Source organism: Bufo bufo, chromosome 2, assembly GCF_905171765.1.
Source record: "Bufo bufo chromosome 2, aBufBuf1.1, whole genome shotgun sequence".
Lineage (NCBI taxonomy): Eukaryota > Metazoa > Chordata > Amphibia > Anura > Bufonidae > Bufo > Bufo bufo.
Genome location: NC_053390.1, coordinates 111,202,592 through 111,217,295, shown reverse-complemented (window position 1 = coordinate 111,217,295; position 14,704 = coordinate 111,202,592). Strand labels below are relative to the sequence as shown.

The 14,704-nt window shown below is 42.2% G+C and overlaps 1 protein-coding gene across 2 annotated transcripts in view; it reads left to right on the top strand.

Annotated features, from left to right (window-relative positions):
• The first annotated feature begins 652 nt into the window (after nt 1-652).
• Nucleotides 653-14,704, top strand: part of SV2C (synaptic vesicle glycoprotein 2C) — a 191,658-nt gene continuing 177,606 nt past the window's right edge. For both annotated transcript variants that reach the window (XM_040420186.1, XM_040420185.1), the window contains exon 1: nt 653-1,214. In XM_040420186.1, coding sequence (XP_040276120.1) covers nt 653-1,214 — 562 coding nt within the window. The remainder of the gene's footprint in view (nt 1,215-14,704) is intronic.

Here is a 14,704-nt window from a genome sequence, read left to right as displayed (position 1 = left end):
TCTTAAAGGGTTTCTGTCACCCTGCAAAACTCTTTTTTTTTTTTTGGGCTAGTTAGATTGCTCATAGTGCGATATAGCACTATAGAGAAGACGTCATCGGCGCAGGCGCACTGAGGGAGTGCTGAGGATACGAGCCTCCTCATCTCAGAGCGCCTGCGCCGAATGACGCGAGGCGCGCGATTTTTGAATTACTGACAGGGCCGGCCGGAGGAGGAGATCACGGCTGGCCCTGTCAATCAACACGGCGAGGGGGCGGATTTCTGCAGCAGCTACCAGCAAGTAGACGCCCTACTTGCTGGTAGAGCCCTCATTAACATATTATAAAAGTTCGTTTTATAAAGAATCGGCCGCATGAAAGTAAGTAATACCATTATATTCTGCTATATCGCACTATGAGCAATCTAACTATCCCAAAAAAAAAAAAAGAGTTTTGCAGGGTGACAGAAACCCTTTAAATTAAAGTATTGAAAATACTTGCAGAGAGTGTTGTATAGAGGGTTTTTTTAATACTAAAATGATTTCCTCTTTTTTATATTGCAGATGCATAATTCAATTTTGTTTTAATACATCATCTGTGTAATAAAAAAAGGCACCTAATCCATCACCCACCGACATCTGCTGCGATTTGTGGAACAGTAAGTTATTCTACACAATGGAAGATAACTACAGAGACAGGACTTCACTAGTGAGAGGTGCTAAGGACATAGCTAGGGAAGCAAAGAGACACACACCCAAAAGTGCAAATAAACCAAGAGAAGTAGAACGTGATGGATATGTCCACAGAGTCGAAGATCACTTCCCAGACGAAGAGGTATACTATACACGTGGCAACTACAATGAAGAGGTCAACGAAGATGAAGGCTCTAGTGAAGCAACAGAAGGCCATGATGATGATGATGAGATGTATGATGGGGAGTATCAAGGAATTCCTGGTCAAGCAAAGGATGGCATTGTTGCTCTAGGTCAAGTCATTCCTGATGAAAATAAGGCTCGAGATGATCTAGAAAGTGAAAGGAAAGCTGATGAAGAAGAGTTAGCACAGCAATATGAACTCATTATTCAAGAATGTGGACATGGCCGATTTCAGTGGATCCTCTTCTTTGTGCTTGGCATGGCTCTAATGGCTGATGGAGTTGAGGTGTTTGTAGTTGGATTTGTGCTGCCAAGTGCAGAAACCGATATGTGTATACCAGATTCTGGCTCTGGCTGGCTTGGTAAGTACCATTTATGCTATTTTTCTTGTACATCACAGACCAAGGATTCATCATATTCTTGAGTAACTGCAGAAAGGTGTTTTTGCCAAAAAGACTATGGCCCTGATTTATCAAACTGTTTTGAGTACACTGCAAATGTTTATAGCACACAACATTTACAGTGTAACTGTCATTCAGTTTATTTTTAATATTGTGTAGGGACAAGGATGTTAAAAGGCATCTCTCAGTAGATTTGTACCTATGAAACTGGCTGACCTGTTGCATGTGCGCTTGGCAGCTGAAGTCATCTGTGTTGACCCCATGTTAATATGTGCCCGCAATGCTGAGAAAAATTATGTTTTGATATATGCAAATTAACCTCTATGAGCAATGGGGATGTTGCCATTACACCTAGAGGCTCTGATCTCTCTGCAATTGCCGCGCCCTCTGCACTTTAATTGACAGGACCAGGCAGAGAAAACATTATCACGCCCACCTCTGTCAATCAAAGTGGAGAGGACACAGCAGTTGCAGAGAGAGCTGACCTGTAGGTGTAACAGCAATTCCCCCATTGCTCTTAAAGGCACATTTGCATATATTAATACATTATTTTTCACAGCAATGCGGAAAATGCACACATACCCTAAGAGCAGTATGGCCTGCACCAGGATGAGCATTGTGGGATGCAAGATGCCAGGCTCGCTGCTGGTGGGCAGAGATAGGCACAAGGGCCCAGACCACCAGCATAGCAATAGACGGGACAGGGTAAGTGACTCCGTGCCTGTGCCCACTCGGAGAAGCAGGACAGTGGCGGGCATGGGCCGCTAGTGCAACAACTTGTAACTTATAGGCTGAGGCTTCCTGATTATTTCTTTGTGGTCACTAAACAAGTACAGTATTTTTTGCATGTTGTATGAGATTGATAAGGCATATGATTTCTAAAATATCTAGTGAATGCAGATAGCAGTAATTAGTTCTGCACTTGTGTTTGACAGTTTGATCTGTTTATTCATATAAAGGTGCATTTACACACCCAGATGAGCAGCAGATTGCCGGGAAGGAAGTGTTGGCTGCATGCTCAGTGGAGATGAAGCGCTGCATGCAGACGCAGCGATCACCTCCACAGTATGATGACAAGGGATCGCTATCCCTCGTCCTCATACAGCTGCATTGTTTCTGGGCAGCAGATCGCTGTTTAGACTGCATGATAATTTAGGTGGCTGCATGAACGACAGTGTCACCTGATAAATGAGCGTTTTGCTCGTTCATCGGGTGATCTGCTGCACCGTCCTTTACATGGGCAGATTGTTGGGAACAAGCGTTCACAGGAACGTTTGTTCCCGATAATCTGCTATCTACTCGTGTAAAGTCACCTTTAAACTGAATTGTTGGATCTTTTCCATTTCATTGAATCTCATTAAGCACATTTTTTTTGTTTTTAACTAATAATAGTCACTACAATGCCTAACATATCAAGTCTTTAGTGGTTTGGTCACCCACCATATTTTATGAATTGGCTAAATAATTTTTAAAGGTGATATCATCTGATTATTATAGAATTGGATTACATTTGCCATTCGGTTTCTCAGAGTTAGAAACTACTGTACGTTTTTATCTTCTTAATTGAAGCATAGACACTTATAAAGACTTGAAACTGAAACATATTCAACTCTAATGTACATACGTCTACGTGATGAAAGAAATCTTCAGTAATGAAGTGATTTACTTCACCCATTTACTGTCATTCACTGTCTGAAACCACAGAGCAATTTGGATAATACATGTTGACAATCCATCAAATACATATTAAGACAAGATATTTGCATACAATAATTTACTAAAGCAGTTCATGTGGCACGTGAACCTTGTCTTTATAGTTTGAAAGAAAAAAAATTCTCCTGCCATCTAACTTCATATTAATAATATGTTATTTTATTGACACATTTTAGTATTTTATTGACAAATAATGGTATATAATCTCATACATTTTGTTACTATATTTATTTATTTATTATTATTATTATTATTAATAATAATAATAATAATAATAATAATAATAATAATGATAATTTTTGATAAATACTCTTTATTCCAAAATTCCCATAAGTTAAAGGGGGTTATACTGGATTGAACTCAGATTCGGATAAGGGGAAGCTATCATATATGCCTTTCACACATTTTATTCTATCTGAGCACACCATAAGCCAATGACTTTCAACCTTATAACCATAGGGTAATGCAAAAAAAAATTTTCAATTCCCAGGGACCCCTCCTCTGACTCTTACTTCAAAGAAGCTTGGTTCTGTGGCAATAAATTCTTGCTTGCACCCTGTATAGTTGCTGAGATATATTGACTGTTTTGACCAATGTGCTGAGGAAACCCATGATTGCAGGAAATCCTTGTTAAGAAAAACTGACAATAGGAGATTCAATGACCATAGACCACCAGCAACATGGAACTACAACCCTCTATGTCTAACACCTACCCATTCATTGTTCCTTTCACATTCGCTCAATGAGTAATTCTCATCTCATACATCCTCCGAGGAGGACATAAAGTCAAGACAGTAGTATCTTCTAAAAATAGGTGGACCAAGATAGATTATCACAATTTGGGTCATTTAAATTGAAAAAGACATGAATGGTGATTTAATAACTATAAATATAGATTTCACCATCAGCACAGAAGTATTTTTTACTGTACGAGTGGTGAGACTGTGGAATGAATGTTGGTGGTAGGGGGTTAATCTACAATAAGAGAATAACATCCACAGGACTTCCTCCGGTTAAAATTCCAATGACTTTATACAAAAGTTCTAAAAAGGTATGAGACAGACTCTGCAGTACGCAGCCAATGATCATTTCACATCTTCTGATGCTCTCTCAAGGCCTTCAGAAAGTGCCAGAAGATGCAAAACGATTGTTGGCTGCATACTGCTGAGTTTGCCTCATACCTGTTTTGTACTGCTGTATATTCACTAATAAAGTAACCGGAGGAAGTCCCGTGGATGTTATTCTCTCATTGTGGATTATACCGATAATACATCAGAACATTAAATAACAAAAAAAACAACAACTGTTTTGCAAGTTTCCTTATCTGGGATACTGCAATTGTATCTGGGCAGCAGATTCTGATGTTCAGACAATGATTGGCTGCCTAGAAACAATGAATCTCTTTGGGGGTGACCAATTGCAGCTGTCATTCCTCGTCTCCATATGCAGCGAGTCCCTGAGGAGCCGGTGCAGAAGATAGGAGTAGTAGGGGCCCTGATGAGATAATGTGTCACAGTGTACTCCTTCAGGGCATCGTACCCTGGGGTTCGGTGCAGTCAAAAGGTGATATGAAGAAATCAGGCAAAAAATAAATAAATGTTTTTCTGAGTGAAAAGGATGAATTACAGTACATCCAGATGTCGTCTGTACAAGGTGGAAGGTCTCTATCCCCAGATGATGAGATATGGTGGCAGGCAAGATGGAAGACAATAACACTCTATGGTAGTCCTTCTCTCTCTTCAGATTTACCTAGGCTAACAGAAATAAATTGGCACTTGTGGCTATAGGTGTCCACTTGTGATATGTAGGCTTTTACATGTACATGTGGTGATGGGTGTCTTAACTTGTTATCCCTTCACCTGCAGCAGGGTCTGTATAGCTGTAGTGCTGATCACTCTGCTGACTGTAAACACTGTAGCTTGAAGATCTTCTGTGGCCTAGGACCCTACAATCTCCCTGGAGTAGTGGTCCTCACAAACCAGCTGTAATTTTTGTCTCAAAGGACCTTGGATCGGGAGCAGATGGAAGTGTCCCTTCACTCCAGGCTTGTTAAACTAACTCTCCCTAGAACTCTCTAGAAATCCCCTCCTGGCAAGAAATAGGACCAACCCAATCCTACCAAGAAGGGTGGAATGAAATGGAAATTTATATTCCTAATGCCAACCATACTATATCATTCTGAAGCATATGGCAGATACATAACATAACATGACTTTAAAATGCAGTATATATACAAAATTACAGATACCCTATCTGAGGTATTACACATATCGTGCAGGTGATTGCTGCATGTAAATGTCACTTTTAGCTCCTGTAAGGGGCAGGGAGTTATCAGGAGCGAATGGTCATATAGTTACTGGTCCTGGGACAAAATAAAAAGGTGTTCGAAACCTCTCTTAATATCAGACCACACACCAGCAATTTAAAGGAAATAACACATATTTTACAACTGGATTTTTTTAATACTCCTCACCCCCTTCAAGATTACAAGTTCTCGCTGAAAACGATCAATATCAGTCAGCATAAAAACAACTTTGAAGTATTGTTCAATTAAACAATACAATAAATCTAAGAAACTGTCCTTTTACTATTACAAATGATATTTGTTCCATAGCAAATGCGCATGTTTTCTGTAAAACGTCTCATTCCTTCATTTAGACAATCCGTATTCTCCAGACATCTGTCCAATTTTTCACTGATGCACTTCAGCAGAAATAGGCACTAGAGGAAAGATTATAGCAGCGCTTCATCACTGGCAAGCAGGTGTCCCTTGTCAGATCAGCTTCCCGTCTTCCCCTGCAGGTCAGATGTGTCAGCTTAGCTGGCATTCTGTGAGCCAAGCAGAGACAGACAGGTACATGATTCAGCTGAGACTTATCATAACCCCTTTCGGGATTGTACCATAGCTCTGCACACATGCTGATCCAGCAGCATTAACTTCCTCCAGTCTTTTCTTCTGCTGCAGAATATTAATGGCATATCATGCAAAAAGCCAGACAAGGGATGGTATACATCTCCCGTTCCTCAGCTAAAGTCAGTCCTATTGATTCACACACAGAAGTATAAACTTAAAGGGATTCTGTCATCAGATTTTACCCCTATAACCTAAAGATATCCTCATGTCCGGACTAATAAGAAGAATCCTAAGCTGGCCTTATTAAACCTCACTGTAGCTCTATTTGTCCAAAAAACTGGTTTTTATAACCTGCCAATCACTTACTTAAAGAGGACCTTTCACCGATTCTTACCCTATGAACTAAGTATACATACATGTAGAGCGGCGCCCGGGGATCTCTCCGCACTTACTATTATCCCCGGGCGCCGCTCCGTTCTGCTGCTATGTCCTCCGGTATCTCCGTTCCCTAAGTTATGGTAGGCGGAGTCTGCCCTAGCGCTGGCCAATCGCATTGCAGAGCTCACAGCCTGGGAGAAAATAACCTCCCAGGCTGTGAGCTCTGCGCTGCGATTGGCCAGCGCTAGGGCAGACTCCGCCTACCATAACTTAGGGACTGGTATCTCCGCCTACTATAACTTAGTGAGCGGAGATACCGGAGGGCATAGCAGGAGAACGGAGCGGCGCCCGGGGATAATAGTAAGTGCAGTGAGATCCCCGGGTGCCGCTCCACATGTCTGTATAGTTAGTTCATAGGGTAAGAATCGGTGAAAGGTCCTCTTTAAGGTGCCCAAGGGGAGGTCCGTTAATACAGGGTGCCCGGCCGCACCCCTCGCCGTCCGGTGCCCAGCGCCGCCTTCCGTCTTCATCGCTGCCTTCCCTGTCTTCAGCGCCACCTTCTACAGCTCAGCGCCGCCTCTGCCACTTTTTCTCAACACTGGAATGCTTTTCATTTTTTCTCTGTCTCTTTCTTCACTTTTATTCTACATATTTGCTTCTTGGGCTAGTGTTGTCCCAGGGCTACGTTATTACAAAAATTGTAATACAAAGCAACTAAAAAGCAACAAAATGTGACCAAATCACTATGTGTGAACCCAGTCTAAAATACTCCCCATAAGGCCACTTTCACACAGTGTTTGTTTGTTTGTTTCTGCCGATTTTGTGGCATTTTGTGATATTTGGTGTGCGTTTTTCATTGTGCAGGTGTTTTGCTACTTTTCAGGCAAAAATGTTTAGCTCCTGATCTTGCATGGAAGTCTAACGGAAAGAAACATGGGTTCCTTATGCCTACCAGAGGAATTATTTTCAGGGACCAACCCCAATATCATCAATGAAGTCTAAAAAGTTCTGAATTAAAAAATACACCCTAGTGGCAAGAGATTATCTCTAAATGCAGCTCCAAAAGGTTTTTTCACCAGGATCTTTGGGGCCCACTATAGATTCAGACACTGGGCCCACCAGAGGATCCTCTAGTACTGAGTCTGATGGGAAATATTAAATGTGTTTTTATAGTAATATTTTTAACCCTTGAGGCTTGTTTTTGTGTCTTTTTTTTAATGCAGCATGCTCTGGTTCTTTTTTTCCCTCACTGTCTTACATTTTTCTCCCATAGACTTCCACAGTTGAAAATTTTTTTTTGCAACTGTTTAAACACTTTTTCGACAATATTTTGTTGCATGGCCATTTTTGTGCTGTGTTTGACACTAGGGAGTGTTAAGGTACTGGCGAAGGTGCACGGTTCGTCATAATCTATGTGCATATTCTGCCAGTGCAAAGGGGAAACAAAGCTGGTCTTTGTAAATGACCCCCACTATGTGGCAAAAATGCTTAGAAAATTTCTCAAAAAGCATTACAAAAATTTTATCAAATCACGCTTCTTTGAGCCCTTTTTGGGCAAAAAAAACCCCCCACCAGGAAAAATCTGTGAAAGAACCCTCATTTGTGGTCCAGTTTCTTATTATTGTATGCACTTATATAGAGCTGCTATAGTACGCTGTCCTTTACAGACATTAGCATCAAGCTGACCCAATGGGGCTCACAATCTAAGGTCCCTATCAGCATGGCCTCTTTCACACAACCGTATGGCTTTTTCAGTGTTTTGCGGTCCGTTTTTCACGGATCCATTGTTCCATTTTTTGTTTCCGTTGTGTTTCCGTTTTTCCGTTCTGTTTTTCCGTTCTGTTTTTCCGTATGGCATATACAGTATACAGTAATTACATAGAAGAAATTGGGCTGGGCATAACATTTTAAATAGGTGGTTCCGCAAAAATGGAACGGATACGGAAGACATACGGATGCATTTCCGAATGTGTTCAGTTTTTTTGATTTGAATTGAGCCACGGAACGTGATTTGCGGGCAATAATAGGACATGTTCTTTCTTTCAACGGAACGGAAAAATGGAAAAACGGAAACGGAATGCATACGGAGTACACTCCGTTTTTTTTGCGGAACCATTGAAATGAATGGTTCCGTATAAGGACTGTATACGTAACGCAAAAAATGTCCCGTAAGTGGGGGGAAAAAAACGGTCGTGTGAAAGAGCCCTATGTCTTTGGACTGTGGGAGGAAATCGGAGTACCCAGAGGAAACCCACACAAACACGGGGAGAACATACTAATTCCAAATACAAATGTATTTTATTTTAGGCCATGTTTGATGTGCTGCCTTTTACACATCCATGTAAAAATGTCAATGGAACCTGAAAATACACGAAAAGTGGAACATTTTTAATACGGGTAACACTTATTCTAGCGCATTGTTCCCACTGACAGATCTCAAATAGTACTGTATGTGGACAAGAAGAAAACAAAAGAAAATCATCCTGACAGTAATTTATGGAAATACAAATTGTCATCATTCAGCCCAATGCGGTTCTGCCTCTGTGAGGATCTAGATGAAGCATAACAATATTTTCCTGCTTGCCAGGTAGACATTTCTGCATGTCTGAATTTCATTTCACATCGCTTGATTTTATGGACTCCTTGAATAGCGTACTCAGATGAGAAGAAATTCATTGTCGAAGATATCTTTGTTTTCGCTGCAATAGGATTGCATCGAAATTGTACTTAGAAGCCAATTCTGCTCAGGGAAATAGATTCATCAGCTTGCATTTGTCATTATCACAGCTGGAAACCGTTTCAATCTGCAGAGAAAGTCAGATGAGTGAGAGCAGTCGCAGCAGGAGAATGTCCTCAATGACCAGAAGGTATTAGAGAAACTTTACACTAATACGATTACAGAACCTTAGCACACTTCGAGTCAACACCATTTCATTCCTTTATACAAGTTGGTCCAGATGGTCCTAAAGGGAATCGTATCACCTACATTTTTTTTTTTCACAAATTAAAACCAGAGACTGATAAATATTATTTTTTTATCTGTTTTTTGATTTCTGAGTGTACAATGATTTTTTTTGTTCTGTACATGATTATGGGGGCAGCCATCTTTCTGAGCTACTCTTAACTATATTCAGAGATATCCTTTGCAGCAGCCACATGGATCATAGAAACCTGAGGTCATTTTCTGAAGATGCATTTGCTTTAAAGCTAAAACTTTCATCCGTTTGCTGTGACCCAGTGGATCACCAGTAAAGGTTAATTGTTTTCAAAAAAATTGAATGTTATGATTTAAAAGAGTTGTTTGGGTTTAGAACTGAACCCGGACATAACCCCTTCTTCACCCAGTCAGCCCATATGTGTTGAGTTTCTGAGCTTTTTATGCTCCAATGCTCTCCCTTGCCCTGCACTGTATAGTGCAGGGCAAGGGCTTTTTCTGCAGATCTGGTTACGTACCGGGCTCTGCTAGGCGGAGAAATCGGGAACACTGCTAGGTGGCAGTGTAAATCGGGAACACTGCTGTATGGCAGTGTAAAAATGTAAACAAAAATCCCTTGCCCTGCACGATTCAGAGCAGGGCAAGGGGGGGAGGGGAGCATCGGAGCATGAAAAACTCGTATGGGCTCTCTATGCATTATGTACTCCAAATGGTTATGTATGGACAACAAACAGTTAACACTGGCAATCTGGGTTCGGTTGCCATGAAGAACGCCTGGTCCAGCCTCCTCTGGTTACTGAGTTTTTAGTCAGAGAAGCTAGAGACAGGAACTGCTAAGTAGTCCCAAGGTGAAGCCTCATCCAGGAAACACCAATCCTGAGACTGAACAGTTGCCAAAGAACAAGTTTACTGAGAGAATACCCTTGAGGGAGAAGAACGGACATTTATAGAAGGTTTAGAACCAACAAGGCCAAGCTTTGGATTCAGACAGTAGAGGTACCGCTATTTTATCTAATTAAAGGGAATCTATCACTACCATCGAGCGTATTTAACCGCTTATATGATGCTGTAGGTCTCCTGGAGTGCCTTACCTGTATGAGCAATATAAATGTATTTGTGCCCCTCAAATAACGATTTAATAAATATGCTAATAAGCTGGAAAACAGGCCAAGGAGTGGTACTTAGCATTGGTGGAGCCCAGCCGCGCCCATTCTCAGTGAGCCCCACTCCTCCCCTCATCTGGTATTCTCCTTCTTGATGTGGACATCACTCTGCCGCAGAAGTAAAATCTTGAACATGTGCAACATTATGTAATCTGAGCAACTGCTGTGCTCTCTGAATTTCTGTGCTGCATCAGCCTCAATAATGGAACTGCGCATACAGCTGCCGCATGCTAGATTCCCTTTAATGGGGAGAATCATTGGGCCCCATAGCAAGAATCTCAATTGGGCCCCCATGCCCTATTCCTAGCCCCTCCTACTAACTGCTCCTGGCCCTCCCACTAACTGCCCTTGCCTCCTCCCCTGTCCCACCTCTTCCCTGTACCTCCACCCCTATTTCACCAACAAAGATAAAAATTTACCATAAATAACACACAGATATATATATATATATATATATATATATATAAAAACCTCCATGAACTGGGCCTGCTACCCCCCCTCCCCATATGGCAGTGGTACACTATATAATATGCAGCAGGCAGCAGTACGCACAGTTCATGCGGAGGTATTGCAACGGTATACTATATAATTAGTGGCAGATGGCACAGTTCATGGAGGGGTAAGGCGGTGGTACACTGCATAATAAACATATAATAAGTGGCATCAGGCATAGTTCATAGGGTATATGGCAGTTGTACACTATATAATAAGTAAAAGCAGGCACAGTACATAGGAGTTATCGCAGTAGCACACTATATAATAAGTGAGAGCAGGCATAGTTCATAGGGGGTAAGTCGGTCGTACACTACATAATAAGTGGCAGCTGAGACAGTTCATCAATGGATATGGTGGTGGTACAGTATAAAGTAAGTGGCATCAGGCACAGTTCATGGGGGGCTGCTGTTTTTTTATTGTGTCATGTCCCATCCACAGTCCTGGCCCCAGGCAGACTTCCAGCCCCAGCCCAACCCATAAACCTTTTTGGGGGAAAGTTAGGGCTCATTCACACGACCGTGTGAAGCCCGTGCCCGTGCTGTGGACCGCAAATTCCGGTCTGTGGGGCAGCCGCACGGGGATCGCACACCCCATTCACTTGAATGGGTCCGTGATCCGTCCGTTCCGCAAAAAGATAGAGCAAGTTCTATCTTTTTGCCGTGCGGAGGCACGGAACTGAACCCCAGAAAGCACTCCGTAGTGCTTCCGTAGTGTTCCGTTTTGCAAAACTAAACGTCCTGTTCAATATAGAACAGTCCTATCCTTGTCCGTAATGTGGACAAGAATAGGACATGTTCTATATTTTTGCCCCCATCCAATACGCAAAATATGCAGATTGGATGGGGGCACAAACACGTTTGTGTGCATGAGCCCTTAGAGTGAGACTCCGGAAGAACTAGTGTGATCATTGCTGTTACCTATACACAATTATTGTGGGAACCCTACTGTGTGACGTACCTTAAAACCGTACCTTTGCTGCTGTATGAACTACTACTCCCATTATCCGTGTTTACTCACAGTGACTGACCGCTCAGATGCCGTGGTCACAGCAGGCATTCTGTGTCCATCTTCAAAGAGCTGACATAACCGTACATGTACAGTGGATGTTGGGGAGGAGTTAAAAGCAAATATATAGTTTAATGAAACAGGTGAAACATGTGGGTTATCTGCCCTTTAGTCAAACAAATCATGCTCAAACAGGGCCTTGGAGAAGGACCACTGAAAATATGAATTCTTCTCCACAATGCCCCCACAGCAAACTATCTGCTGGTAACTAGTCACCTACTTTAATAAACGGCCCCGATGCTACATACTTCACCCGGACACCGTTGAGGTGTCACAACATGTTGCTGCTCTGTGGAGGGGATGGTAAGGCGTGGTTCACCCCAATGGGAAATAAGTTCTTTACTGGAAGATCTCAAGTGCAAAACAATACAGGCAATGCACCGAGCTGGCTACTTCAGCCTCCACGTTGGTAGAAGAAAGTTCTATACTGAGGAAAGGTTTGGCTGACTCCCTGTTCAAAGGGCTGGTGACCTATGGTCTGTGGCAGAGTTTCCCTGTCTGAGCGCCCTCTTCTGGTCACTTGTGCAGTCTGGCAGAGTCTCTCTTATTGAACACTGCTCCTTATCTGCAGACAACTAGGGGCTCTGACTGCTCTACTTTTATACAGTTTGTAACTTACCTAGTTCTCCTTGTATTGCTGTGCAGAGTCAATCTGGGAGGGCTTCTATGCTGACCAGACAACCCTCAGCTGCTGTATCTGACTGGATACCGAGCCAATCAGAGTTCAGTCTCTGTGTCCAATCATAGAATAAAGCGGGGTATTTAAATTAGCTGGTCCTAATCATCAGTTCCTGGTATTTTGTTGTCTAGGTGCTATACTGTGTGTTTACTATTGCTTTCTCTGGTTTTGACCTGTTGCTTGTTTTTGAATTATCCTTTGCTGCTGATTCTGCTCACATCGATTTTCCTGGCATCGACTTTGGCTTGCACCTGAATTTCCTTTTGTTTGCTGCAATCATCGTGTTTGTCTCTCTTGGTATTCTGACCCTGCCTGCTTCTTTTACTTACCTGGTAATCCTGAGTTCTGCTACTAATGTCCCTGCAGCAGTAATCTGTTATCTGGATCTGCAGACGTATCTTAACAGCCAAGTCCATCCTGACTCTCAGTTGCTCTGGTGAACACCTAGGGATAGCATTAGTTTCATACAACCTGGAGAGGTTTCAGAAGGCTAGTGGCAGGTTTTGGGCACACTAACAGTGGTCTGGACTGTGGCTGTAGTTTCCCTAACACTAGAACCTTCTAGTGGGAGGGGCAGAGTGGAGAAGCACAGCCTAACAGAACCAATGTTGCAATTCCAGTCTGCTTAACCAGTCAAAAGGGGTACTGTGGTGTCTGTTTTTTTTCCTCCAAAACTTAGCTCTGAATATCCTCTTGTGGAAAATGACTAGAAAGTCCCAAAGTCTCTATTAACCCTTTTCACAGTACAGTGAAATTACAGTGCAATAACATGAATAGAATGTCTTACAATAAAGTGTGTTTCAGCAATATAAAACAGTATGTGTAAACAGCATAAATCATAGAGCAAGTAAACCCTACAAAGTGCAGTAAAGTAGGGAGTTGATTGTTTTGCATAGTAGCAATAGGGACAAATGTCCATACTCCAAAGTACCCTACAGGGAACTACAATCGTACTATGCATTTCTATGCCCCCACAGACTGGACACATCATTAGGAGTAGTGTGTGAGCAACAACATATAGTACTGACTCAGACTGCAACTGATCGTGTATAGTCAGCCACAGCCTCCGGAACTGGTATGTTCATAATAACGACCACCCAGAACCCAGACTACTTACCAGGACTACTCCTCCCCTTCTGGGAGTCTTAAAATGTTCAACACCCAATCAAGATCGTGGGCATCATGAAAATTCCCATTCCAGCCTTGACTGAATCTCACATCATAGCCAGTAGGGAGATGCTAAATACCTAATACGTGATAATACGTGATTGTGAAGATTGTTTTCATTTCATTGAAAGCGTTCTTCACGTTTTCTCCTGAACTGTTCATAAAGGGTTTTACAAGTACTAGGACCCCTCACCCCAACCCCTAGTTTGCCTATCATAGTTGGACCATATTTTACAGCAGTTTACACAGATTACTTTCACATCATATTCACCACTATGGAGGAGATTTATCAAGACTGGCACCCCCCTACGCAGGAGTAAGATGTGTTTATAATGAAGCAAATGCCTGTTAATAACTTAGGTGCATCATTGGCACTTTGTGCGCCAGAAACACAAATCTACACCAGCCAGCAGCTGGCATAGACTTGAACTATGACTTATACCAGTTTCTAGTTATAGTTAATCCAGCGGACTGTGCTAAGCCCAGCCCCTCCTGCTAAGCCTTGCCCCTTTTTCTCACGACTTGTGTAAAGTATCAACACGCTAACAAAGTCCTAAATCATGGCGTGAATATGGCATGCTCCATAATCTGTGACTTTTTTTTACTGCACAATAATGGTGTAAAACCTTCCATAAATGTCCCCTTATGTCTTTTCCTGTGTGAGCTATCCATAGGCAAACATGCCAGTGCAGACTTATAGTGGCACTGCCACAAAAAAATTTATTCTCTCACCTGTTAGAAAGGTATTTGATGTAAACTGTAGTGAAGGTAATCTTAAGCAGTGTCAGTGTTTGTGAGTTATCCCCTAACTTCTGATTCTCAGCTGTGTCATGTGACCAGCACTCATAACACAGCATCTTATGTGTGGACAAGAAGCCAGTTTCTCTATGTATTCCTATGGAAGCCTCAATGTCAGTCTCATAAGAATGAATACAGAAGTAACTGACTTCCTGTCCTGTGTCAGTTGGAAACAGAGTGTAGGTCACATTACACATCTGAGGA